This window comes from Protopterus annectens, chromosome 5.part0, assembly GCF_019279795.1.
Source record: "Protopterus annectens isolate FY-2018-M chromosome 5.part0, PAN1.0, whole genome shotgun sequence".
NCBI lineage: Eukaryota > Metazoa > Chordata > Ceratodontiformes > Protopteridae > Protopterus > Protopterus annectens.
The window spans coordinates 278427906-278455840 of record NC_056735.1 but is presented as its reverse complement, the minus strand read 5'-3'; the positions used below and the strand labels follow the sequence as shown (position 1 = coordinate 278455840).

Sequence of the window (27935 nt, the reverse complement as noted above, 5' to 3'; positions counted from 1 at the left end):
TTCCAGTAAATGGATAATTTTATCGGAGATCCACCAGACATAAGAGAGAGAGGAACATATGGGTGGGATGAGGGAGTATTTGTGGTGGTATTTGCACATATGGGGAGATCCCTAAGTGTCTGTGGGAAATCATCTGTAGACCAGATAAAGGTAGTACTTATAGAAATGTAAGACATTTTACATCCTGTCAAGTTATTGATTTCCTTTCATGGGATTGTATTTAAGAGTTTTGGAAGTCTATCATGGAATGACCTTTGTGTCTTATAATGTTTTTTTTGGCTAGGTTCCTTAGATTTGTATGCTGATCATTGTTTTCTGGAGTGGGATTAAATTTCTAGGCATGCCAAGATTCATCCCAGAGACTGAAGAAGGATTTTAACTCATGGCTTAGCCACTTGTGGGGTTTGGAATAAGAAAGTCTAGAGATTAAGGGAAAGTGTCTGTCTTATAGACTGAGAGAGAATTTGTGTAAGGAGTTCAGTTGCTTTGTTAGGATCTCCGGTGTTTAGAATAGGGGTCCAGTCATAGGAAGAGAGAGTGGAAGATAGTTTTGCAATACTTACAGTGGATTTATAGCTGAAGGAGATTCATTTTGTTTTTGTTTTGGGAGAAGGGCGAAGGGAATAACATGGAAAAATTGATGGGGATAGTGTGTGTGTGTGTGTGGGTGGGTGGGTGTGTCTGTGTGTACACCTGTACCTGTGTGTGTGTATGTACCTGTACCTGTGTGTGTGTGTGTGTGTGTGTGTGTGTGTGTGTGTGTGTGTGTGTGTGTGTGTGTGTGTGTGTACACCTGTACCTGTGTGTGTGTATGTGTGTGTGTGTGTGTGTGTGTGTGTGTGTGTGTGTGTGTGTGTATACCATTATTATTATTGTTATTATTATTAGCAGTAGTAGTATTCTTATCACACATCTTGTATTTTATCCACCCAGTTTCAGTACAGTCTACTAACACTTGACACTAAACAACCTAATACTCAAGTCCCCAGTAAATACAGATCCTATCTAATAGGTCATTTACCCATATGCTCATTAGAAAACGTTTTTTTTTTTTTTTTCAGACTAGTTGTCAAGTCTTTGTGTACCCCATTCCCCTTTATTCTCTTATTTGCTGCACCTTAGACAACAGTCAGCAACCAGATACTAAAAAAAAATACTTGCTTTTTAAATTAACATTCCTGCCCCTCGGTCACTGCTGCAATACACTCCATGTGTGCTCGCCACTCGCTTGAGTGTTTCTTTCAGGTTTCCCCCTTCTACAGCTCCAGTTAGACTGAGGAACATACCACCCAAAGAAGAAATCCTGGGATATTCTGAAAAATAACCCCCTACATCTGTGTCTCATGCAGGTATTTTTTTCTTGGGTTTCCCCCTTGTACAGCTCCATTTAGACTGAAGAACATACTTCCCAAAGAAGAAATCCAGGGATATTCTGAAAAATAACCCCCTCCATCTGCGTCTCGCTTGGGTATTTTTCTCGTGGGTTTCCCCCTTCTACAGCTCCATTTAGACTGAGGAACATACCTTCCAAAGCAGAAATCCAGGGATATTCTGAAAAATAACCCCCTCCATATGTATCTCGCTTGGATATTTTTCTCTCGGGTTTCCCTCTTCTACAGCTCCATTTAGTCTGAGGAACATACTTTCCCAAGAAGAAATCCAGGGATATTCTGAAAAATAACCCCCTCCATCTGCATCTCTCTCTCAGGTATTTTTCTCTTGTGTTTCCCCCTTCTACAGCTCCATTTAGACTGAGGAACATACCTCCCAAAGAAGAAATCCAGGGATATTCTGAAAAATAACCTCCTCTTCCTGCATGTATGTGCGATACTCTTTGTTAAAGCTTATTTTTTAAGATGTTTGTATTGCTAACCCACAGTGTGCACACTAGCAGTTTGCAGCAGTCCCTTTTCCCAACTCTCTCCCCACCAGCCACTTCACTCCCTATAATAGGTAGATTCTGCATTTTACTTTTCTCAGGAATGCCACTAGGTGGCGATATATTCCCATTCATTGTATTAGGCAATTTTCAATACTTTTTTCTTGCAGCTCTAAGGCCTGTTATCCTTTCCCATTGTTTTTTGCACAATTGTGTCACCTGTTCATTTCTCCTGGAATTAGACCAAACCTTAACTCATGCATAATATACCTCCGAGGTTGTCAGTACTTTTGAGTGCTCGAGAGTGCCTGTATCACTTGATTGTTTTTGTTGGTCTCTTCTGCTCCTTCCACCTTTTCAGCATTGTCTCCCTTTGGATATTTCCCCCACCTCCACTCATTTCACTTTGTCCCCTCCCCCTCTCCTCAGCACCGTCTCCCTTTGGATATTTTCCCCACCTCACTCATTTCACTCTGTCCCCTCCCCCTCTCCTCAGCACCGTCTCCCTTTGGATATTTTCCCCACCTCCACTTATTTCACTCAGTCCCCCTCTCCTCTCCTTCTCCTTGCTCTCTCTACGTCTATATCTAGTGGTGTTGCCTGTGGTGCCATTTCTTTTTAAATTAACATTCCTGCCCCTCAGTCACTGCTGTAATACACTGTGTGTGTGCTCGCCGGTAAGTTACAGTGCCTGATTACTTTTGTATGCGCTAAACTGCTTTGTATAATGTATTTTGGTCTTATTTCTTTGTAGTTACAGTTACTGTTGCCAGGTCTTATTGTTTGCTCTGTGCCTGACTTGCTCCACTTTTGTTGTATCCCCATCTGTTTTTACTATTCAGTTACAAATGTAAGCTTGCTAAATGGTTTTTGCTTGAAATTCCCATCCCTGTGGTACTTGCTAAACAAAGTAAAATGAAAAAGGATGTCCAAACAGCCACTCGCAAAGTTCTTCTTTAATGTTAAAAAGTTTATTATAACTCCACACATTTTCATCACTCTATTAGAGTAACGTCTTCAGAAGCAAATGAACTACAAAATTGCAGTTTGTTTAAAAACGGCCGCACTAGATAACATGTGATTGCTCTGGCCAATCATTAATCTCTAAATGATGAAAGCAATAGTCTCTAAGTAATGAAAACAATTAATTTCTGAATGTATACTTAATAATTTAATTAACTTGTTAAGGTTGCATTCTAGCCCTGAACTTGTTTTCATTACTTAGAGACTATTGCTTTCATCATTTAGAGATTATTGATTGGCCGGCGCAATCACATGTTATCTAGCTTGGCCATTTTTAAACAAACTGTAATTTTGTGGTTCATTTGTTTCTGAAGAAGTTACTCAAATAGAGTGACGAAAACGTGTGGAGTTATAATAAACTTTTTAACGTTAAAAAGAACTTTGCGAGTGGCTGTTTGGACATCCTTTTTCATTTTACTTTCTTTGTTTACTTGGTTTTTGCTTTTTCATTTGTACTTGCTAAACAGTGTGTGAACTCTCTACCTGTGCACAACCTGGTCAAAACTTCCCTAATTAGTTTGCTTTCCTAATGTGTATGAACGTCTAAATGTGATAACTCACATGCTGCTGTGTGGCAAACACTTACCAGCATACTATATCCTTACCCACATCCTCCCAGGTCAGAGCCTGCTCATCTAAGCTCACTCTTAAATGTGTGTGGGCATTTTATGTATTTAGTCTCTGCTATTTGGCATTTCTGCTTTGCTACCTGACCTAATTCCTACAATTTACAGTTTAATAGCACACCATATTTTCAACGGATTCACTATACAATTTCGAAATACTGAAATATCGAATTTCAGTTTTTCAAGACTGAATAGTAGAAAACCCACATACCCGAAAACCCAAAATCATGAAAAGCACAATCGCCACCATTCAAACACACACACACACACACACACACACACACACACACACACACACACACACACACACACACACACCAGCACATAAGCACACACGCATACACCTACCTAACTACACTAAAACAAACATAACAACACACACAAACACACCTAACATACCTATAAGCAGGGGGCAAGCCCCTGCACCCCATATGGGGCTGCACCCACACCCCTACTTATATATTCTAACCGAGTGCACTAAACACACAAACACACAAAAAACACACACACACACACACACACACACACACACACCCACACACACTAAAATCCCTACCCAATACCCTCACACACACACCACTTACCTGAAACCCCAGATAAATCCACAAACTGCACCACACATCACGAACGCAACACCAGGATAGCGAATTCAACATTTGCGGAGTCGACGCTTCCGCATTCGGCATAGTGCAGTTTTGCGTAATTGCACTTTCCACTATTCAGTCTTGATGTACTGAAATTCGACATTTCAGTACGTCGAGATTGTCTAGTGAATCCATTTTCAACAGCATGTAATGCTGAGAGTGTGTCCAGCAGTGCCTTCCTCCCATATAGTGTATTGTAAAATATATTTCAGCCCTGCTGTGATACCACTAACTCAAAGGGCCCTGGTATTACTAAATGATTCAGTCTGACCACCCCTATTAATATAACAGAAGTCTGAGAAATACAGATAGCCCCAGTACATACAGGATCTAAACATAGTACCACCAATCACTTAATGTATTGTCCCCCTGACTAGCTCTTGCAACTAGTGTGGTCAAAGGGAGATATACAGTATATTTTCTACACTAATGCCTTATGTATGCAGTTCTTCTGCTGTGGTCACTTCTGGCCATAAAATGCATTAGCTCCTGCTGTAGTCTGTTACCTGCAAAGCGAATAAGCTGCTGTTGTCACTTCTTATAGAGCAACTTCTATTTATGTATGTTGATTGTATAGTGAATAAGTTCCTGTTGTTGTTAGTTCTCCTAGAGCAACTCAGTTTTGCATTTGCACCCATTGCCTATTGAATTGCATTTAACTGTGCTGCTTCCATCTAATGCTTTTATTTCTCCCTGGAACTGCTTTCATATTTCCATTCTGAACTGTCTTTCCCCCTTCTTTTGTGCTGTACTTATCACATGTAATCTGATCTCTCCAGCCTATCCTATTACTGCCTCTATATATTAAAGTACTTCTCTCTCTTTTCAGCTCGCTCGGGTATTTTTCTCTCAGGTTTCCCCCTTCTACAGCTACATTTAGACTGAGGAACATGTCTCCCAAAGAAGAAATCCAGGGATATTCTGAAAAACAATCCCCTCCTTCTGTGTGTATGTGCAATACTCTTTGTTAAAACTTATTTTTTTAAGGTGTTTGCATTGCTAACCCACAGTGTGCACACTAGCAGTTCTGCAGCAGTCCCTTTTAACAACTCTCTCCCCACTACCACTTCACTTCCTGTAATAGGTAGATTCTGCATTTACTTTTCTCAGGAACGCCACTAGGTGGTGATGATACCAGTGACAAGTGGAGTACCACAGGATTCAGTCCTGGGACCGCTCCTGTTTGGTATCTACTTCTCTGAAGTACGGGCTAACACAGAAGGCCTCTTGCTAACAAAGTTCACAGATGACTGCAAACCAGGAACCATAGTTGAGTCCCCAAATGATGTGGAAATCCTATAGAAGGACCACACTAAGACAGATGCCTGGTGTCAGAGCCATGATCTCAAGCTCAATGCCAAAAAGTGCATTGTCATCCCCTTTGGTAGAAACTCTGTACCCATGAACTACTACATAGACAGCAGTCTACTTAACACCAAATGTGTGATAAGAGACCTTGGGACCCAGGTGGACAGTAGTCTGTCCTTTTATAGTCACATCGCCACAGTAGTCAGGTAGTCCTACGTGGCACACCTCATCATAAAAGGGGTCTCATCCAGGAAAAAAAAAAGGTCATTGTTCCCCTCTACTCGACACTCATTAGACCCATTATAGAGTACAATGTCCCTTTTGGAATGTACCTCACAAGACATCTGCAGCAACTGGAAAGGCCATAGAAGTGCCTCACAAAGAGGATTACTGGCCTCAAACAGATGCCCTACACTGATTGTCTCAAAAATCTCCAGCTTTACTCCGTAGCATATTGCCTACTCCGAGGTGATCTTTGCCTAACATATAAAGCTATGTCAATCCCAGAGTTGTTGGACATGCTACACCTAAAGAAATCCCAATCCCTCCGAGCTACATGGTCTAGGGACCTAAACCTTGTCAGTACAATAAACAGGACATGCTTGAGGAATAGATTCCTGTCCCAGGGACTTCCCATACTCTGAAACAGGCTACCCATCTATGTCAAAAAAAGTTCATAAGCACTCCAAGAAAAATCTTGATGAGTGGATGGGAAATAGGAAGTACACTGCGGAGATCATTTCTGTGTCTCTGCTCGACAGTGGCACAGGAAAATAACTTTCTTGGGTGGCATAAGCCACGGAACCTTGTTGGCTAGGCTTACATAGGCCCTCGGGCCGATAGCCTAGTACCTACCTATGAACCTATGAACCTGTATATTGCCACTCATTGTATTAGGCAATTTTCAATACTTTTTCCCTGCTCCCTGCAGCTTTAAGACCTCTTGTCCTTTCCCATTGTTTTTTGCATGATTGTGTCACCTGTTCAATTCTCCTTGAATTAGACCAAACCTTAGCTCATACATAACATACCTCCAAGCTTGTCAGTACATTTGAGTGCTCAAGAGTGCCTGTATCACTGATTGTTTTTGTTAGTCTCTTCTGTTCCTTCCTCCTTCTCAGCTCTGCCCACTCAAGTTCACCCTCCAGGCTCACTCTGCTCCCCTACCCTCTCCCCAATTCTCACCCGCCCCAGTGCCTCTACACTTATAACTCCAAAACCACACCCTCTCTAGCATTCAGCCTATCTGAACAATTTCCACCCAGCTCCTCATCCACTAACCCTTCCTGCTTCCACTACCCACACCTCTCCCCTTACCTATTCTTACCTTCCCTCCTTCCCATTCTTACTACCAAAGACCTCATAACACTTTACCTTCTGCTAATTCCTTTTCCCCTCTGCACATCCTCACTGCATACTATAATCTTACACTACCATGCAAATCAAACCTACACATACTCAACCATCAATATGTCTACCTTTCCTCCTGTACTGCCATCTCTATCTTACCAGACTAACCAGACTACCTGACTTTTCTTACTCCTCTCTTTTTCTTACAACTTCAATACATGCCTTCAAAGAACCTCACTTCTCAACTTGTACCTCTCCTCAGCTCTATTACGATAATGACTCTCTCCTCTTTACTAGAAAGATTCTTCCTGATATCTGTAATGCAGTCCCAATCCCGCACAATCCATGCCTCTCCAGCTACCCTGTTCTCAACTCCAACTCCAAAGAATCTAAAGACCTTGCCTCTTTCCTACTCCAACTAATCACTATCCTCCTCTCTGGAGACATGCATCCTAATCCCGGACACTCAGACAATCATGTTTCCAACCTAACTTGTCTTCCTCACTCTCTCACCATAAATCTCTCCATTTGCTACCATTAACACCCAAAGTTTATGCAACAAACTTCCTACCCTTCATGTCTGGCTATCCCATTACCACCCTGGCATTCTCTCTATCACTGAAACATGGACAAAACCCCACATAAAAGATTCTGAAAATTCCTCCCAAATACAAGATCACAAGAAATGACAGAACACTAAAGAAAGGTGGTGAAGTAGCCCTACTTTTCTCCTCCTCCCTAACAGTGACACCCTTTACCAAGCCTATATCCCAATTCACAACAGCTGAACTAACCCTGGCCTTCCTAAAAAATAATAACCATAAAAACATATGTATAGCTGCTCTATATATTCCACCAGGAAATAACCTCCCCATTCTTGAAGATATCCTCTCTTGGTTCTCATCCAATATAAACAATGAAACAATACTCCTAGGTGACATAAATATAAACTGGGCTTCTATTCAATCACCTACATCACCTCAGAATATAAACCTATACAACTACACCCAAATAATTACCTCTCCTACCAGATTTAATAAAGATATCAGCTCTGGTAGTATTCTGGACTGGATATTAGTTTCTCACCCCAACTCCATTTCTGACAACGACACCCTACCCGACTCCATCAGTGATCATCTCCCTGCCTTTGCTCGTCACTCACCATCCTCCCTTCATCTTCACCACAACTACATAACAACTCATACCCTAAAAAACTTCAACCCTCTAGTGTTCTCTGATTCACTAAAACATATATACTGGAACCCTGTAAAAACGCTCCCTCTTGATGATGCTGTTACATACTTCAATATTACATTCAATGACCTACTAGATAGCTTCGCTCTCCCCAAAACTAAAAGAATCAAAACCAAGTCTACCCCTTGGATAACTAAAGCAACTATTACACCCATGCTTCTCAGAGATAACTCTTAGAAGTATTACCATAAATATAAAACACCTAACACCCTTATTGAGTATAAGCAACTTTGTAATAAAGTGGAAAAACAAATTGCTTTAGACCAAAAGTCTTACTACTCAAAGCTTCAAAACAATCATAGATCCAACCCCCAAAAAATTTGGAACATTATATCTGCTCTCCTGTCTCCTGGCAAAAAAAAAGACAATCCCTGCCCTGCCCCTAACTCTCCAGGTCATATCATATCATAGCTACCCAATTCAACTCTTTCTTTATGGATTCAATAGCCAAGTTCACCACATCATTCTCCAATAACACTTATACTCCACCCTTAACTTAACAATTCAACTCTTTCTTTATGGATTCAATAGCCAAGTTCACCACATCATTCTCCAATAACACTTATACTCCACCCTTAACTCTAGTCCCACTGATATCAACGCTACTCATCTCCCCCCTTTACCATACAACCTGCCTACCTGTCTCTCTACACACACCATAAAAAACTTCTACTAAAACCATGCTCTCATGCATCAGACAACCTTCCATCTAACTTTCTCAAGCTAGCTGCAGATGCCATAGCCCTTCCCATCACCATACATATCAACCATTCAATCCAAGAATCCTATACATCCCTCCTCTGGCAGAAAGAGTTCATCATTCCCCTCCACAAAGGAGGAAACAATACTGAAATCTCCAACTTCCGTCCTATAGCCATCCTGTTCCCTATCTCAAAAGTCCTTGAAAAATGCGTACACTTGCAACTCCTTCCCTACCTCCTAGAAGCCCAGTTTATATTTACATCACCTAGACTTCCCATACATGTCAAACAGAGCACCTCACTGGCCCTCTTCAAGAGAAACCTTGATGAGTGGATGGGAAATAGAAAATTCACCCATGGATCACTCCAGTGGCTCTAGTTGACAGAGGCACTGGGAACTAAGGTCGCGTGGCATGATGTCAGGGTAATCCTAAGGGCTAAGTTTGTAAAACCTCTAGGGTCATTAGCCTAGTACACACCTATGAACGTCTTTCTCCAACTCAACATGGATTTAGGCCTGGACATAGTACCACTGCCCTGCTCTCCTTCCTTGACATCATCAACCACGTCCGAGACTCTGGCAACATTGTATCTACCCTTCTCCTAGACTTATCAGAGGCCTTCGATACTGTTTCCCACAAACTTCTCTTGTCCAAACTCTCTCTCTTCTCAATCTCTTCCCCTCCTCTATTAACTGGATTTCCAGTTACCTTTCTAATAGACAACAAGCTGTCAAGTGTAACAATAGTACCTCTTCCTTCCTTCACACTCTAAGAGGAGTTCCACAAGGCTCAATGCTGGGTCCCTTACTTTTTAACATCTTCATTAATAATTTTCATTAGTGCATTCCTAATACTAAACTTGTCCAATACGTGGATGATTCCACCATAAATATGGTATGCTCAGTCCCTCCCCAAACTCAAGCAATTAACACAAGATGCCTTCTCTGCACTGAGTCTTGGCTGCTGAATAATCACCTTGCTCTCAATGCATCCATAGCCAAAATCATAATTTTTACCCCATCTAAAAATGCCTCTGTTAATAAAAATTCCATCTCCATAGTCAGTCAGAATAATATTTACATTGAAATCGTCTCCCATACAAAACTTCTAGGCATTATCATTCATGAACATTTAAAGTTTGACATTCATATACAAACTAGTATTAACAAAACACACCAAAAGCTCAGAATGCTGTATCGTCACAGCCATTATCTCACTCCCTCATCTAAATGTATAGTCTCTTGTATGGAGCCCCTCTTCTCACCAACCTTCAATCCTCCCTAAAGTCAAAACTGTTATCCTGCTACAATAAAATCTCTAAGTTTGCTACCGGGACCAAATCCTCCTCCCACCACTGTGATGCACTCCACTCCTTGAACTGTCTGGTACTCCCCCACTATCCCTGTTACATTCAATTGCTAACTGTTCACAAACTCATTTTCAAACCCACTAACTGCCCTTCCCTCTCCTCCTTACTCACCTTGCATCATCCCGACAGACTACTCAGGTCCAGTAACCAGAACCTCCTAGAAGTGTACAAACCCTTATGCTCACCTGGGCAATTTCTCTTGTTTTTCTCCATTGCTCGTCTATGGAATTCACCCCCCCCCGCATTTGAATCACCCAGAACCACTCCACCTGCAAGACCATGCCCCATTCCCATCTCTCTTCTCACTAGGAATGCTCATGCTCTCACCCCACCTGACTCCCTCTATTCATTTCATTTCCACTCCCTCCCCCTTTTTTCCTTTCTCATAACTCAACCTATTCACCTCTCACTGTTCTACTCTACTCCTCTAATTCTTCCTACCTCTCACCTCATGAAACTTTGGGTGTAGTGTATAAATGCCTGCACTCCAAATTATACTTATTATGTTACTACACCTTCCTCAAATGTTATTATTATGTCTTCTATATTATTGTGTTTTAGTTTTTGAAAATTGTATTGTACTTGTTAACTTTGTTGATATTAGCTTTGTAATAATTGTATATGGAGCTTTTCTCCTCGGGCCTCCATTGAAAACGGGCTCATTCTGGCCCAATGGACTTTCCCAGTTAAACTGCAAAAAAAAAAAAAATAATAAATTGCTCCTTCAGTAGGATGCTGCAATCATAACATTCAAGCAAGGAAAAAATACTCCTGAATGGAGTAAACAGAAAATACATTTATCACCTCAAAGTGTAAAGTTCAAGTTGTAACTTGAACATAATATAGACCAACAGCATGTAAGAGAGGATAATATAGATCAATAGCATGTAAGAGAGGATAATATAGACCAACAGCATGTAAGAGAGGATAATATAGATCAATAGCATGTAAGAGAGGATAATATAGATCAATAGCATGTAAGCAGGGATAATGTAGAGCAGCAACATGTAAGCCAATTCACTGTTCAGGAACAAATTAATTTCTGTACACCTCTATTGTTGCCTTTCCTTATTTCTTCTTGTTCTTCTTTTAGCTATCTAAATCCATGTTTTTCAGTAATGAATCCTATATAAATATAGGACATCCTTCTTTTCCTCTGTTGCAGTATGCTTTACATGAGGGAGTTGCCTGCCACAACGACCCGACGTTCGCCAGTATACAAAAGACTTTTACTACATAGAAGTGTGTGGTACATTGCACTAAGGCTGCTATTGGACGTAGGCAATAAAAGTGACATTTGCATGCACTATCCTCAGAATTTCTTTGTCAACAGTCCAAACATTTCACCTGCATGTACAGTCTGTTGACCGAAGTGGTTGCTGTCTCAGCATTTCAGATAAGTGCCCCTTTGGGGAATTCTTTCTTTGCTTTTTCTGCTCTGGTTAAGTTTAATGTCATCGAAGAAAAGCAAATGCCAATGTAGATGTTAGATTCCACATAAAGACAATTACCAGCAGTGTCTTTTTTGTCTTGGGCCTACCCACAATCATAGATCTTGTTCTATCTGCTAGGCCTTTGTGCCTAAAACACTGAGACGTAGGTTATCTTCCCTTTCAATATATTTAGAGAATCAGCACTTGAAACCCCTTGTGAAAAGCACTATGGAGGGGATCTTCAGGGCCTGAGGCGGAGTCATTTGTGAAGCATTAGGCCAAGAAGCCTAGGCCTGAAACTTCAGCTACACCTGCCGAGGCAGACGTCTCTCCTGAGACAGTTGTTAGCCAGCCCCTATGTCAGAATCACAGGCCAAGCCCATAATCGAGGTAGTCTTGGATCAGGATGCCGGCACATCCCTGGAGGTACTGCAGACATTTATTGCTGATGTCCAGGAGGAGCCTAGACTTGTGATTACTGAGGGCCCTAGGGAAGCTCTCAGATATTAGTTAGACAGGAAGTTAATTCTGACATTATTGAAGCTAGGCCTACGTCTGGTCCTCCGACCTTACATAGGGCTAATCTGCATGCCAAGAAGAAACAAAAAACTAGCATTTGTCTCCTTCCACTGATCCACAAAAGGACTGGCAACATTTTACACGGGGCATTTTTAATTCCCTTATGTCCCTTAGGCCTCCTCCAGGGATTTCGGTACTAGCCACAACCTGGGTTTCCTCTCCTCAGAAGAGGGTTAGGGAAGAGGCTTTTTCTGAAGAGGAAGAATCCTCAGAGGATGTTCCCTAGCTTATTCATCTCATATCCCTTCTCTGCTGGATTATACTTCCCGGGAGGAGGACTCCAATGGTACTGACTCTCCAATGGAGGAAATTACTTTCAGTGAGACCTTGGGTAAGATGAGGGAACATTTCAAATGGGACAGTTGTGAGATTTCTGAAGTACAAAAATGTTACTATGAAATACTTCAGGTAGATACTCCTAATCCCTCAGCCACACTTTTGGTCATGCCTGTATTTTTGGATGCATTTGCATTTTCCAGTAGGACTGCTGACTCGCATCCACACCTAAGAAACCAGACAGATTCTACAATGTTCCTGGAGACTGTAAGTTTATTTTCAAAGCCCCGTTTGCTGACCCTTCTATCATTACAGTGGCTTTTGATAAGCCCTCAGGGTTACTTCCCTCCACTGCCCTTCTTCCTTCTGACAAAGATAACAAACATATGGAGAGGTTAGGCAAAAAATTATACACTTCTTCCGCCCTTGTCTTTAGGGCTATCAGTTATCAAACACACATGACTAAATACACTTGGAACTCTTGTCCCAACTTTCTGAAATTATTTCAGATTTGCCTGACTCAGAGCAATAAGTCTTTGGATTCATCCTTATTTGGGGCAAACTCTCAAGTGGCCCACCATTCAGTAAAATGTAGTTACAATGCTGTGGAGGCTTCAGCTAGGGCAGCTGCCACAGGTTCGATCCTGAGAAGATTTGCCTGGTTGAGATTTCAGCCTTTTCCAGAGGACATTAAATCCAAACTTATGGATGTTCCTGTAGACAATTTAAAATCTTACAGGAAAAGGGTAAGGAGATGAAGGAATTGAAATGCATCCTGGTTTCTCCTGTACCAAATTTCCAAAATAATTCTCCTTCCAAACCTGTGTTTGTTAGAAGGCAGTCACAGCCTCCTCCAGTTAAAGTTTGTAAGTCTGATAAGAGACCACAGCAATTTAGGACTCCCCAGCAACACCCTCCTCAAAAGCAGCCCTTTCCAGACTTACCAGGGTCCATCTGACTATTTGGAGCCCAAACACCCCCCCTTCCATTCACCTTTCTCTTTTGACTCCAACTTGCAAAACTATTGCACATGATTCTTGGGTGCTCTCCATCATAGAAAATGATTATTTCATGGTCTGGAATTCACTCCCACCTTTCGGAGGCATCCCACAACCACCCTGAGAGCAACTGCCACATTTCCCAAAGGTGCTCCAAGACCTGCTGGATCAAACCACCATTCAACCTGTCCCTTCAAATCAAAGGGGAAAAGAGTTCTATTCAAGGATGTTGTTAGTACCAAGGAAAGAAGGCTCTTGAAGACCCATCCTGGACCTTTCCTTTCTCAAGACCCACCTGAAAGTGCCTACATTCAGAATGATTACTTTGCAAACCCTTTTCCCTCTGATTATCCCACAAGCCTTTATGGCCTCTGTAGACATAAAGGATGCTTACTTCCAGATCCCCATTCATCCCAGTTACAGGAGATTTTTACACTTCTCTGAAGCCTCTTGGCACTTGCAGTTTTCTGCCTTGCCTTTTGGTCTTTCCACCACCATAAGGGTATTCACAAAATGCCAAGCCCCAGTTATTTCGTACTGCAGACTTCAGGGCATTCAGGTCTTCCCATACCTGGATGATCTTTTCTGTCAAGCAATCAGTCCAGGAGTACTAGAGTACAATCTAAGCTCCACCATTTCCATCCTACAATCTTTGGGTTTCACGATAAACTACCAAATATCTGCTCTCTCCCACATCTCGGGACCACATTTTTCTGGGAGGCAGAATACAAACAGATGCTATGAAGGTCTCTGTCTCCCCACTCAGAAGGATCAGGAACTCATTTCCTTTTTTCAAAGCCTCATCCCTCTAACTCACATCACTGCTAGGAATTTTCTCAGAACCCTGTGCATCATGGCATCCACCATCCCAAGGTTTCATCTGGCAAAACTGCACATGAGAAAACTACAGTGTTTCCTGAAGTCAGTGTGGATGCAACATGCACATCCACTCGAGTTCCCAGTTCCCCATCTCCCTTGTTTGAAAAGGGAGGTCACTTGATGGATTCAACAGTTGACTACCAACCCAGGTCTCCCACTCCATCCACTACCATCTGTCCAGGAGATGTTCACAGACTCAGACACATGATGGGGAGCAGCTTTCAGCTCCATGAAAGCACAAGGGACCTGGCCTCCCTATCAAGGAAGGGAGAACATCAGTATAAAAGAAATGAGGGCACTGCTACTGGCTCTTCAGACCTTTCAGACCCTCTTCATCCCAGGCCTTTTAAAAGTTTTCACAGACATTACCATTCTCTGGTATGTGAACAAGCAGGGAGGGACAAAGTCTTGTGTCCTTTACAGACTAGCCCTACAAGTGTCAGAGATGGCTGTCAAACTTCAGACCCCCCCCCCTTAAGGCTGTGTATAACCCTTCCAGCCTGAATGTAATGGCACACACCTTTAGCAGATCTGAAACACAATCCCACGAATGGATGCTTCACAGGGATGTGTTCCAGGACATTGTCCACCGATGGGGTACTCCAGAAATAGACCTTTTTGCCTCCCCCATGAACAGACAACTTCCACAGTTTTGTGCCAGAGATCAACATCCTCTGGTCTGGAAGGTGGACACCCTCAACTTTTCATGGAAGGGGATGTTTCTGTATGCATTCCTTCCCCTTCCTCTCATTCCAAAAGTTCTGTTAAAGATTCAGCACCAAAAATCTTGATGGTGACTCTCTATTGGCCAAGACAGCATTGGTTCTCCCTACTCCTGCATTTAGCTAAGGGCAATCACCACAAGTTACCTGACAGAGTGGACCTTCTCACACAACACAAAGGAAATTTCATCCATCCTCATCTACTGTTCAGCTGATATTGTGGGAGATAGGGTTTTAATTCCTTTCAGACACCTTTTTTCAGAGGACATGTGCAGGGTAGTGCAGGAGGCCAGGAAACCCAGTACTAGAAAATCTTTTTTAGCCAAATGGAAGAGATTTTCACTTTGGTGTCTCTGTTGTAACCAGGACCCACTTACAGTGGAAGTCCCACTGGTTCTCTCATACTTGTGTGAATTGCTGGATGCTGGCTTAACTTGCTCTTCAGTGAAAGTACACCTGTCAGCTATTTCTGCCTGTCTGCCGTTTTCTCCCCTTTACCCTCTAGATTTGAGGCTAGGCAATTCTTAAAAGGCACCCTTCACATGACACCCCCCCCCCCCAGGAAACTGGTTCCACTGCACCTGGGATCTTAACTTTGTATTGGAGAAACTCACCCTAGCCCCTCTTGAGCTGCTAGTTTCTGCTTCCCTGAAATATTGCTCCTAGAAAACTATACTGCTGCTTGCGCTAACTTCAGCCAGAAGGGTTTCTGAACTTCAGGCCCTTATGACTCCTCCTCCTTTTTTGGTATTCCACAGAGACAGAGAGTTTCGTCATAGCAATCCTTCCTTTATGCCTAAAGTGGTAAATGAGTTATCCCTCTACCAGTCTGTTCATTTACTTACCTTTCTCCCTTCTCCAAAAAAATCTGTGGAGAGGGTTCTGCACATTTTGGATGTGCACAGACAGATTAGGTTCTAAATTGACAAAACTTAAAATATCATGAAATCTGACCAGTTATTTGTCTCCTTTCTCCCAAGAGCTTTAGGACTTCCTGTCTCTAAATGTACTTTTCCAGTCGTATATCTAAAGCTGTTTCCTTCTGCTATGAGCACCATGGAAAGCGCCTCCCTTCTCCTTTTCTCCTCTGCCAGGGCTGTTGCTGCCTTCTTCAAAGGAATCAACATTAACTCCATTATAGAGGCAGCTACCCTGTCTTTAGTCCATGCCTTCATCAAACATTACAGACAAATCTAGGGCAGGGTTTGCTAGGGCTATTCCCCAAGGTTTCAAAGAATTCTCCACTGCCCCGACCACCTTCATTTCATTGTGAGCTTTGGCATTCTCCCTCATGTAACAAATATTGCAACAGAGGAATAGAACAGCAAAGATTAGTTGTGTAAAATCTTACCATAATAATAGATGTCCTTCTCTTCTCTTTTGCAATATTCCATCCCTCCCTCCTTTCCCCTGATTTTATCTTCTTTAGATGTACTTAGCCTGCATACATCCCTTAGATGGGCATTCATCTTGAGCACTCAGTTCTGAGGACAGTGTGTGCATATGTATATGTCACATTTATGGCCTATGTCCAGTTGCAGCCTACGTGCAATGTACCATGCACGTCTAAGTAGAAAAAGCCTTGTTTATACTGGCAGACATCAGGTCATTGTGACAGGCAACTCCCTCATTGAATACTACAACAGAAAAGAGAAGAACATCTATCGTTATGGTAACATTTTACACAACTAATAACTTCACTGTAAAATAGATGTTAAATTTGATAAACAAATTTTTCCATTCACAGTATTACTCCTACTTTTCTAAACCTAACTGTTGTAGAGCTAAGTTAAACAAGTCTTAATTAATATAATAACTCATGTTTCCTTAGCTCTACCTTCTCCAAACCTCACATTTTCTTCCTCTTTTAACTTACTGATGACATTTGATCTTTACTTCAAAACCATCTTTGCTGCATTCCTCTCCACCTTTATGCCTAACCACTTTTCCAGTTTGCCCCACTGCTGTCATCCCCTATCCTTCATTCCTGCCTTTGATTCCTTTCTTGTTTTCCATTGTCATTTCCACTTGGTTTATCCATGAAGTTTAAATGATGACAGATATTGCTAAACAAGATGCATCTTGCTTTTATTAAAATGATCAGCTTTATCTGTAAAGATGTATGTTTTCTGTTTATTTGTTACCTCTAGTACTACCCCTACCATGTGGAAGCATGGAACCATCATGCATTCCGTAATCTGTTGCTGTCTCTATTCTGCCACATCTGGTAAAAATAAGTAGAAAAATGTCTGCACTCTTGGATCTTATAATTAACTAGTAAAGTATGACCTTCATTGCCTCATAAGGTTTCCTTAGGTGTCCCTAAAACTCCTTGAAGCTGAAATGTTTGATTTGTGGCATGGCCATTCAAACACACCAGTTATTGTACATGCAGTCCAAATCAAAATTACTATGCTAATGGGTTCCTTTTTTCAAAGGAACTTGCACAGCTGCTATCTGAAAAACATTTTTTTTCAAACATTCTGGCGGCATACTGTGACAAGAAACCATACTGACGAATGAGAAAAAATGACTGTATTTGGTATAACTGTTTTTGAGTGCTATATTTACAGACAGTAAGTAAGACACAGCAGCTAACTGACCATAATCTTTTTTCTTAAGTAATGTCACTTAGAAAACAGACACATATTTGACATGCTATGCTATTTCATGAATACTGTTGTTCGGGTACTTGTGGCTTTAAAAAGTTTAAACAGTCAACATATGTTACAATTTTCAAAATATTCCTTTTGTCTTGCTTTACAGCATGCCCTGAGTAACATATGCAAACTAATTCAAAGCTGTTTGACTGGGTAAGTGTGTTATTTTAGTACAAACCATTTTGTTTCAGTATATTATACGCATTTTGTTTCAGTATATTATAAGCATTTTGCTTGATCCAGTTTGGTATGTATGTTGAACTATGCAACTAAAATTAAGAAAACCTTAAAATATATCACTCACTTTATGAAGTATCTTTATTTTACTGTTAATTTAATGTCCGGGTATTCCCCTCACTTCAAAGTTGCAAGTCATTTCATAAAAACTAATACTACAGTGCATTGTTTTTTTTTCCCACTGTTTTCTACATATATTCTGTACAACCTCACATACATATTGGACAAAGATTTTTTGTACATCTCACAAATGAGAACAACCTGTTTCTTTAGAAGAGCATCTTCTCACTTAAATTGTTGTTTCACTAATACATCATCACATACTTTACTTGTCTGTGTGAGGTGTTCCTACTGCTACATTTAGTTGACAACTTGTCTTTCTAGGAACTTTAGAAACTATTACTTATTCAGTTAGAATGAAAAAAAAGTATCCTATACACTATTTTAGGTAGTAAAGCATTTATTTACAGTCGTTCATGTCATGGGAGAAACTTTCAACTCTGAGAAAAATTTCAAGGCTCTGTCCTTAGCAATAAAATAAAATTCAAAACAACACACTTGTATATACTAAGGAGTTTATTTATGCTCAACTTCAATGATTTCTTGTTTACACTTGCTTCAGATGTGTGTGTGTGTGTGTGTGTGTGTGTGTGTGTGTGTGTGTGTGTGTGTGTGTGTGTGTGTGTGTGTGTGTGTGTGTGTGTACACGCACACAATAATATATATAGGTGCCATGTGATTCAGCAGTGAATGGTCAATTTACATGTTGTCTCAACAATGTATTCAGCAAAACCCAACTCAGTGATTCTAACTCATCAAACTGACTAAAACAAAACTAAAATGTTGTTTTCCAGGAAAATGTATTATGATTTGTTACAGCTAGGTATGCCAAAATCAACATACCTCCTCTCAGAAGAGACAACTGAAGAAATTCTGCTCCTGGAATGGTTACAAATGCCTGGAATATAGATGCCTTCTAATTCATAGGTTCATAGGTAGGTACTAGGCTATCGGCCCTAGGGCCCATACAAGCCTAGCCAAAAAATGTACCCTGGCTTTCGCCACCCAAGAAAATAATTTTCCTGTGCCCCTGTCGAACAGAGCCACAGAAGTGATCCCCGGGGTGAATTTCCCATTTCCCATTTCCCATCCAATCATCAAGATTCTTCTTGAAGAGTGCTAATGAGGAGCTCTGTTTGACATAGATAGGTAGTCTGTTCCAGAGTATGGGAAGTCTCTGGGACAGTAATCTATCCCTCCAGCATGTTCTGTTTATTGTGGTGACAAGGTTAAGGTCCCTAGAGCGTGTAGCTCGGAGGGATTGGGATTTCTTTAAGTGGAGCATGTCCAACAGCTCTGGGTTTGACATAGCTTTGTATGTTAGGCAGAGATCGCCCCTGAGTAGGCGATATGCGATGGAGTAAAGCTGTAGTTTTTTGAGACGGTCTGCATAGGGCATCTGTTTGGGGCCAGTAATCCTCTTTGTGAGGTATTTCTGTGGTCTTTCCAGTTGTTGTAGATGTCTTGTGAGGTACATACCAAAAGGGGCATTGTACTCTATAATGGGTCTAATGAGTGATGAGTAGAGGGGAACAATGACCTCTTTTTTTCTGGATGAGAATCCTTTTGTGATGAGATGAGCCATGTAGAAGGATTTCCTGACCACTGTGGCGATGTGATTATCAAAGGAGAGACTACTGTCCACCTGTGTCCCAAGGTCTCTTGTCACATTTTCGGCATTAAGTAGACTACCAGCTATGTGGTAGTTCATTGGTACAGAGTTTTTACCAAAGGGGATGACAATACACTTTTTGGCATTGAGCTTCAGGCCATGGCTTTGACACCAGGTATCTGTCTCAGTGAGACCCTTTTATAGTTTGTCCACATTGTTAGGAGTTTTGATTATGGCTCCTAGTTTGCAGTCATCTGCAAACTTTGTTAGCCAAAGACCTTCTGTGTTGGCCTGCACTTCAGAGAAGTAGATACCAAACAGGAGAGGACCCAGGACTGAGCCCTGTGGTACTCCACTTGTCACTGGTCTGATGTCGGATTTGGAATCCGCTACTTTCACAGTGTGGGTTCTGTCCATGAGCCAGTTGGCAACCCATCTTGTGACATAGGGATTTATACCTAGTTTAGTGAGCTTATCTATAATTCCAGAGTGGGGGATGGTGTCGAAAGCCTTGGCGAGATCTAGATAAGCTGTGTGAACCATTTTACCCTCATCTATGGCTTTGGTGACTGCTTCAAAGAAGTCAATCAGGTTTAGGAGACATGATCTGCCTTTTACAAATCCAAACTGAGTAGGGTCCAGAGTTTGGAGATTACCAATGTCTTTGTTTATGAGTTCCACGATGATATGTTCCATGGCCTTGCAGACCAGGCTCATCAGGCTAATGGGGCGGTAGTTCCCAGGGTCCGTCGTGGCTCCCCCTTTGTGGAGTGGGATAACTGTTGCGGTGCGCTATTCATTGGGTACAAAGCCTGAGGTGAGGCTATGATTGAACATGATACTTAGGTAGGGTGCCAGTTCATTCTGTAGTTCATGTAGAATGCAGCCTGGGATATTGTCAGGTCCCATGGATGCTGTGTTCTTGGCTTTGCAGAGTGTTTTTTTTTTACCTGTGCAGCCATGATTATAGGAACTTTGCATTCTTCCGGTATAGAGATGGGCCCTCTAGGGGTGAGAGGGGGGTAAAGTTAGCACTGAACCTACCTGCTAGGATGTTGGCAATATCAGTTGGTTCTGTATATTTAGTGCCATTATGCTGTAACTCAGAGCAGATCTGAGTGTTCCCATTTAGATTCTTGACATAGCTATAGAATGCTTTGTGGTTGTCTTTAGAGTCAGTGGCAATTTTGTTTTCGTAACTAGCTTTGGAGGATTTTATGAGGGATCTCAGCTTCTTACTGAGGTTGACCAGGGAGTTCCTCCAGTCATGGGATTTTACTCTTTTTTGCAACAGTTTCTTTCTTCTGTTATAGAGTTTGTTTATGGCAGAGGACCACCAGATTGGCTTCCTTTTTTTGGAGGATAACATCTTGGTTCTATTAGGGATAGCATGATCCATGCACTAGTGTAAGTGCTTATAAAGTGCATTTGTGTAGGATTCAGCAGTTATACCTCTATTGTCCATCTGCATGGGTGTCATGAAGTTTGCCACTTCTGTCTTAAGAAGTGTGAAGTTGGCTTTTGAGAAGTTTTTTACGATGGTTTCCCTAATTGGGGCTGGAGGTGGGATGTGGATGTCTAGGCTGATTAGCTTGTGGTCGGATCTGACCAATGGGGAATTGACCTCTGGTGTGGAACACCGGTTTCCCATGTTGGTAATGACCAGGTCTAGGATATTGCTGACCCTGGTGGGGGTGTGAATAAGTTGATCCAAGGCGTTGGAATTTATGAATTCTAGAAAATGTTGAGCAAAAGAGTTGGTACATGAGTAGTTTTCCCAGTTAATGGTGGGATAGTTGAAATCGCCCATTATTAGGGTGTTGGGTTGTACCCTAATACTTTCCAGTGTATCAAGAAATGAGGAGTGTGAATCCTGGGGCATGGTGGGGGGGTCTGTAGCAAGCTACAATTTGGATTGCGGTCTTGCCCAGAGTTAGTTGCACTTGGATAATCTCGGATGCATTATGCTGTGCAACTAGCCTGGAGGTGTGGATATCCTTAATGAATATGGACATGCCTCTGCCTTTAGTGCTTCTTTCTGGGTTAGGTGGCCAAAAGGTGTGGTATAAATTGAAGCCTGGTAATGCAGGGGTGCTCTCTGGAGCTTTGAACCAGGTCTCTGTCACTGCACAGATGTCAATGTTTTCCATTTTAAGGAGTGCCTCGAGTGAGTGCATTTTGAGGTTTAGACTTCTAGCATTGAGTAGCATTACCCTCAGAATTTGCTTTCTTGTACCCGTTACGGTGGTGAATTTGTTATTTGAACCTTGCCTAAAAAAGGCACTATAGGGGTGGCTAGAGCCTTAGCCAGTTTCCGGAAGCCTAAGGGCAACAGGTGCAGGCCATCTCTGGCAAAGCATCATGGACTGTCGATCATGTCGTCCCAGGCAGACAAATACTGGATCCCCTTAGAATGACACCAGAAGCTTAGCCAATTGTTGAAGTCAATCATTTTGTCCTTGTACTGTGGTATCATTCTGGGTGATGGCAGGATGCTACTCAGGGTTAGGGTCATACCTGCCTGGGATACAAGATCGGAGAGCTTCTCCATGTCTCATGTAGTCCAGGGAGGTACGTCCCAGGTCATTCACATCAACATGGACAATGACAGTGTCATATTTGTACTTATTGTGGAGTGACCTGAGTGCATGCATTATGTGGCGGATCCTGGCACCTGATAGGCAGCTGACAGTAACTTTCTCCTTGTTTAGTCTAGTGAGTGGAACATCAGTGTGCCTGACTATAGAGTCACCTATGACTAGAGTGTTGGGTACGTTGTTATGCCTTATGGGCTGTGGTTGATTGGCACACTGAGTTTGTGGGCTATGTGTCATTTGGGTTGTGTTGGGGGGTGGAGTTTGCTTGCATTTATGCTTTGGATGTCCCTGATGCTTGGGCAGGTTTTTATTGAGGGCCTCCGTGAATGTAGGTGTGTGTTTTGTGTTTCTATGTGTGTGTTTTGGTGGTGTAGGTTTTCAGGGACTATGTGATGAGTGTGCTGTGGTGCAAGTGTTTACCTTCTCCTCTTGACTGTCTAGTCCAGTCTTGGGTGAAGAGAGCTTTGCTTCCAGTTTGGCTATATAAGTGCATCTCTCACAGGTTGTAGTGTTGGGTGGTAGGAGGAGAGGGTTGTCTGTGTACATGAGGCAACTGCTGCATTGCCCCAAGATGCCCAGATTCATCAGGTAGACAGGAGAAATCACTGGGAGCTGACCCTTACCAATGGACAGGAATGTCATTTATGTTTTCCCTCACTTACCACTGATGTCCAGAGCTCTTCTGAAGATCCAAAAGGATTCACAAAAAATTCTAGTGGCTACCAAAAAAGCAGCTGTTAGGAAATAAAAATCAAAATGTAAGCCAACTGTACTTGAAGTATTGCATATTGAAACAATGATAAAAGAACTGGAAGCAGGAAATTTAGAAAAGCATGGGAATAAATTGCATAAAAAAGAAATGGAAATTGTGGAACAGTGTATGCAGAATAATGTTTTGGAGGAGGAACGAGGTTTAAGGGAGGCAGAAATGAATCTGTTTGTATAATGTTGAATTGATGATAAATATACACAAGAATATATGTGATGTTTGCATCTGGGATATATATATATATATATATATATATATATTTATATTTAAATTTATATATATATATATATATATATATATATATATATATATATATATATATATATATGGGTCTAGGACACATGCTCGACTAGCATATGTCCAAATCACAAAACATCGAACACACATACGCGAAAGCGCTTAACATCGAGAAGCGCTTCTGTGTATGTGTAGTTCAAAAAAAAAAATCGACGTTTCTGCAGGGGGCGCACCCCCCCCAATTTTTTATTCTCACTCCGAGATCACACTACAGTGGAGAAAAGGAAATATTCCCTTACCCGCACTGTAGTAAGTCATTTTGTCCTTGCACTGTGGTATCATTCTGGGTGATGGCAGGATGCTACTCAGGGTTAGGGTCATACATGGAAGCGCTTGTTGATGTTAAGCGCTTTCATGTATGTGTATTCGATGTTTTGTGATTCGGACATATGCTAGTTGAGCCTGTGTCCAGATCCCATATATATATATATATATATATATATATATATATATATATATATATATATATATATATATGTGGATTCGGAAACTCAAACTCCTAAAATGAAACATTAACAAAAAAAAAAAAAAAGTCATACAACGCTTTTGCAGGGGAGCATTGCCCACCACACCCCCCTACTTAAATATACCAACTCCGAGATCGCGCTACAGTGGGGAAAAGGGAAATCTCCCATTTTGCGCTGTATGCGGAAGCGCAAAACGGGAGATTTCCCGTTTGCCAACTTAGCAAAAAAACCGAAAACATTACTTACACACAGAGCGTACAGGGTCCTTGCCTCTGTGTGTAAGTAATGTTTTAAGGTACGTAAAGTGTTATTTTTTAACGCTTTACATATTCGAGTTACTGAAAGCTCGAGCATATGGTCTCGACCATATGCAATTCAAGCTTTCAGTAATTCGAGCATGTAAAGTGCTCCCCTATATATATATATATATATATATATATATATATATATATATATATATGTATGTATAGTTAGTATGTTTGCCTACATCTTAAATGATAATTCAAGTCAAGGTGTTAAAACTAAAAAACAAAAAAAAAAAACACTACAAGTTACACTACTTGAAAGTAACTCATTTTAATGATTCAGACTCAAAATGGCTTATAGTTGACATTCATTCTAGAAAAGTCTTAAAGCTTAATATTGTTTTAATAGATATTCTACCTCAGTCTCTCTAATTTTATATGACTTTCATCTAGACCTTTTTTCCCTAAATAAATCCAAAAAAATATAAACTCACTATTCTCAACTTGAATTAGCTAGGCCCATAAAAAGGACACCAAAATAGGTCCCCTTAGAGATGCAACCTCTGTGAAATGGTCAAACTTCTAAGAAGAGCATTCCATACAGCCCTTACCTTGTCACTGATTGACATAATTATAACAAACATCCCTCAAAGGTGTTCTCACCATACCTCTCAACTGTACAGATTTTCAAAGAATGTCCAGATTTTTGCCTCATATTTTTTGGACGTTCCTCCTAAAATCTGTACCTTTCTGGCAAATAGCGGATGATTGAAATCATTAAATAATGACAAATATTTGAGTTTAAGACTCCACATCCTTCAGAAAATTCATGCTAATGCAAAACCCATTACTCTATCAACTTTCTAAGTTTGTAAGAGCAATATTTAAAATCTGTCCCTATTTATCCCTCATCATTTTAGGTTTTTGCTCTAAGAGGTTGAGAGGTATGGTTCTTGCATAACCATATTATCTAATGCACCCTATGACCACAATCTAGGTATGTCTTTCTCGGTGTTCAAAATGCCAAAACATCTGCCAAGATTAATTTCCACAAGAACCATCAACAACTCTACATAGCATGTATTAGATATAGAACTTGCAGCAGTTAATTACAGATTTTATTCATAATGACAACAACCCAACAACTGTGCTCTCTACCTTTCTGATAAATCTAAAAGCAATATAACACTAACTCTTACCTCTCAGGCAAATGAGAGTTAAATGCATTATATTCCTTCCTTAAATGGAACATCAAAAAACTGTTTAATCTACATGATCCAACCTCAACGTTTGGAAACAGACCACTCCAATGATACCAACAGAAGCTGAGAAAAGCAAATCTCTCTATGAATGCTCTAATTACCTTCTGTAGAGAAGCCATCGAGAGCATTATCACCAGCAACTGGACTGTATGGTTCGGTAACAGCACAATGGCCAAAAGGAAGAAGCTACAAAGAATAATAACTGCAGAAAAGATCGTGGGCAGTAGTCTTCCTACCTTACAGGAGCTCTTTGAAATGAGATATAAAAAGAGGTCACACAAAACACTGACTGATATTTGTCACCCAGAGTATGGTTGGTTCACTAAACTTGTATCAGGCAAAAGGTTATGGTGTATCCACTGCAGGACCTCCAGATTCATGTACAGTTTTTATCCAACTGTAATAAGACTCATTAATGCAGACGTAAATATGGATGTGTCAACTCAAAACTATAACAGATTTACACTCTCATTCTTTTGCTTTTATTTCTGTACAATAATTCTATTTATTTATTTATTCCATACTAGAATTAATATATTCTCTCTCAAGTGCAATTCCAATCACTTCCGTATGTGCAATATCACCCAATCTCCCTTTGTGTATAGTGTACTTTTCTTTTCATGTGTTAATCATCTAGTAGCTAGTATTGTCCAGTATATATAAATAGTGTACAAGCATGAACCTAGATATTTACTTTTGTACTATAGTTATTGTTTATTCTTTAATACCTATCATGTCTGTCTTTTTGTTTGTCTTCTCCTGTAAAAGAGCTGACACTCGAAGTTTCATTTAGGTAGCACTTTTGTTTCCTAAATGATAGTAAAGTTTCTTTGAATCTTAATTGCTACAACTTCAGACAGCAACCACACATTGATACAAATGTGTCATGTAAAAGAAATAGACAAAACCATGTGTAGACATTCCAAAGCAACAGTTTTACAGGCTTTTGAAAACTGAGACAAGTGACCTGAAATTCAAAGCAAATATGTATATTATTCTTCAATCTGAGCTACTTAATAGTGTATACAAATTTTAATGTCCTCAGCCTCAATATCCCACACATTATAGAATTATCAGTTACCGAGAGCCACAAATTCAGAAATCATATTCAGATTGTGTGACTTCTCATCACTCTGTTTCAATGCTTTCTTCTGAAAGCAGAAATGACAGTAGCTGGAGTATGTTGACACAGTTAAATATGTTAACCATTTAACAGTACATCAAAAATTCATCCAAATGTCTACAGAGTATATTTCCAAATTAATACAGCACATTATCATCCTAACATTTACTATGGGCATAATCGCTTACTCCTGGAAATATGCAACTGTAGCTCTTATCTGGAAAATTAACATTCCCTCTTGAGCTTCAGGCTACAAACAAATTTGTATACTATGTCCTCTAGCTAAAATATTGGAAATGTTCTCTCCAACATTTTAAGAGAATATATTTCAAAATGCAACCTACTCTCAGAAAGACAACAAGAATTTTGGATTTTGAAATACAACACACAAATAGTTTTATTTACAGAAACAATTTCTGTCTTTAAGGGAATTTGAAAAAAGGACGGTTAACAGGTAACCTTCTCATTGACCAAAAATGAACTTTTGTATTAATCGAGCATGACCTTCTAATCAAAATACTTTGGTATAGGCAACAGTGCACTGCAGTGGTTCTGCTTATGCAAAACAATTCTTTACTGTTAAGTACTAGCATCAGTACTCATAAAATTGCATCTTCCTAACAGGAATACTGTAAGGCTGAAAACTGTTAACTATTTTACATCTTCATTAATAACTTCACCCTTTATGCCCATAATATCATTGTACTGCTTTCCAGCAACTCACACCATAAGTTGCAAGATAAACCCTAATGCAGTTTCAATTTGCTATGGTACTAGATGACAGAAATGCAACTTGTAATTAATGGCAAAAAAATTCTACTGTGCTTTTTGCTATGCCTGCATGCATCAAGACATGAAAGTAAACCCTTCACTAAGCATTACTTGCTCCCTCGGTTCACCTTTACCTGTAGTTACAGAATAAAGATACCTGGTAATAACACTTGATCGACAACTAATATTCACATTGCATGTACAAAATATCACAACAGCAACCCCTCAAACAATTACCACTAGCATGTAAATATTCAAACCTGCTTCCCTTAGAACACAGGAAAGACCTGGCATTGCAACTGAGATTGCCAAAATGTAAGTACTGCTTGCCCTTTTTTTTGCTGCACACTCGGCCCAAAACATCTATATGCATATTCATATTGGGGGGGGGGATCATCACTGATTGCCAGTAACTGCCAGTGCCACTATGCTGCATAAATTCCTGACATACAAATAATACAACTGTTTCTATTGTCCTCCAGTAGAAAACAAACCATGTTACAGATGCAGGAAATGGGGTTGGCATAGCAGTTAAGTTCTTTACCACACAGCCACAATACAGAGGGTTTGATTCTTAGCTTTGAGAAAACTTTTTTATGCTTAAAATGCCCTAGAAAGGAATCTAATTTGCCATAACATATGAAATGATAAACCAGTTACTCCATTTACTTACATTTGGAAAATGCAATATTATTGTCAAGGCCACACTTCTCCAAAGCAATAAGTAAAAAAAAAATGTTCTCAAAGCTTGGACCAACAGCTTGGAATCCTTTACCTGAAAATATTGGAAAT

The 27935-nt window shown here is 40.6% G+C and overlaps 1 protein-coding gene across 1 annotated transcript in view; it reads left to right on the top strand.

Moving 5' to 3' along the window:
- Window positions 1–27935, top strand: part of LOC122802152 (putative protein TPRXL) — a 992304-nt gene that overhangs the window by 768313 nt on the left and 196056 nt on the right. The window contains exon 16 of the mRNA XM_044071829.1: window positions 17810–17856. Coding sequence (XP_043927764.1) covers window positions 17810–17856 — 47 coding nt within the window. The remainder of the gene's footprint in view (window positions 1–17809; window positions 17857–27935) is intronic.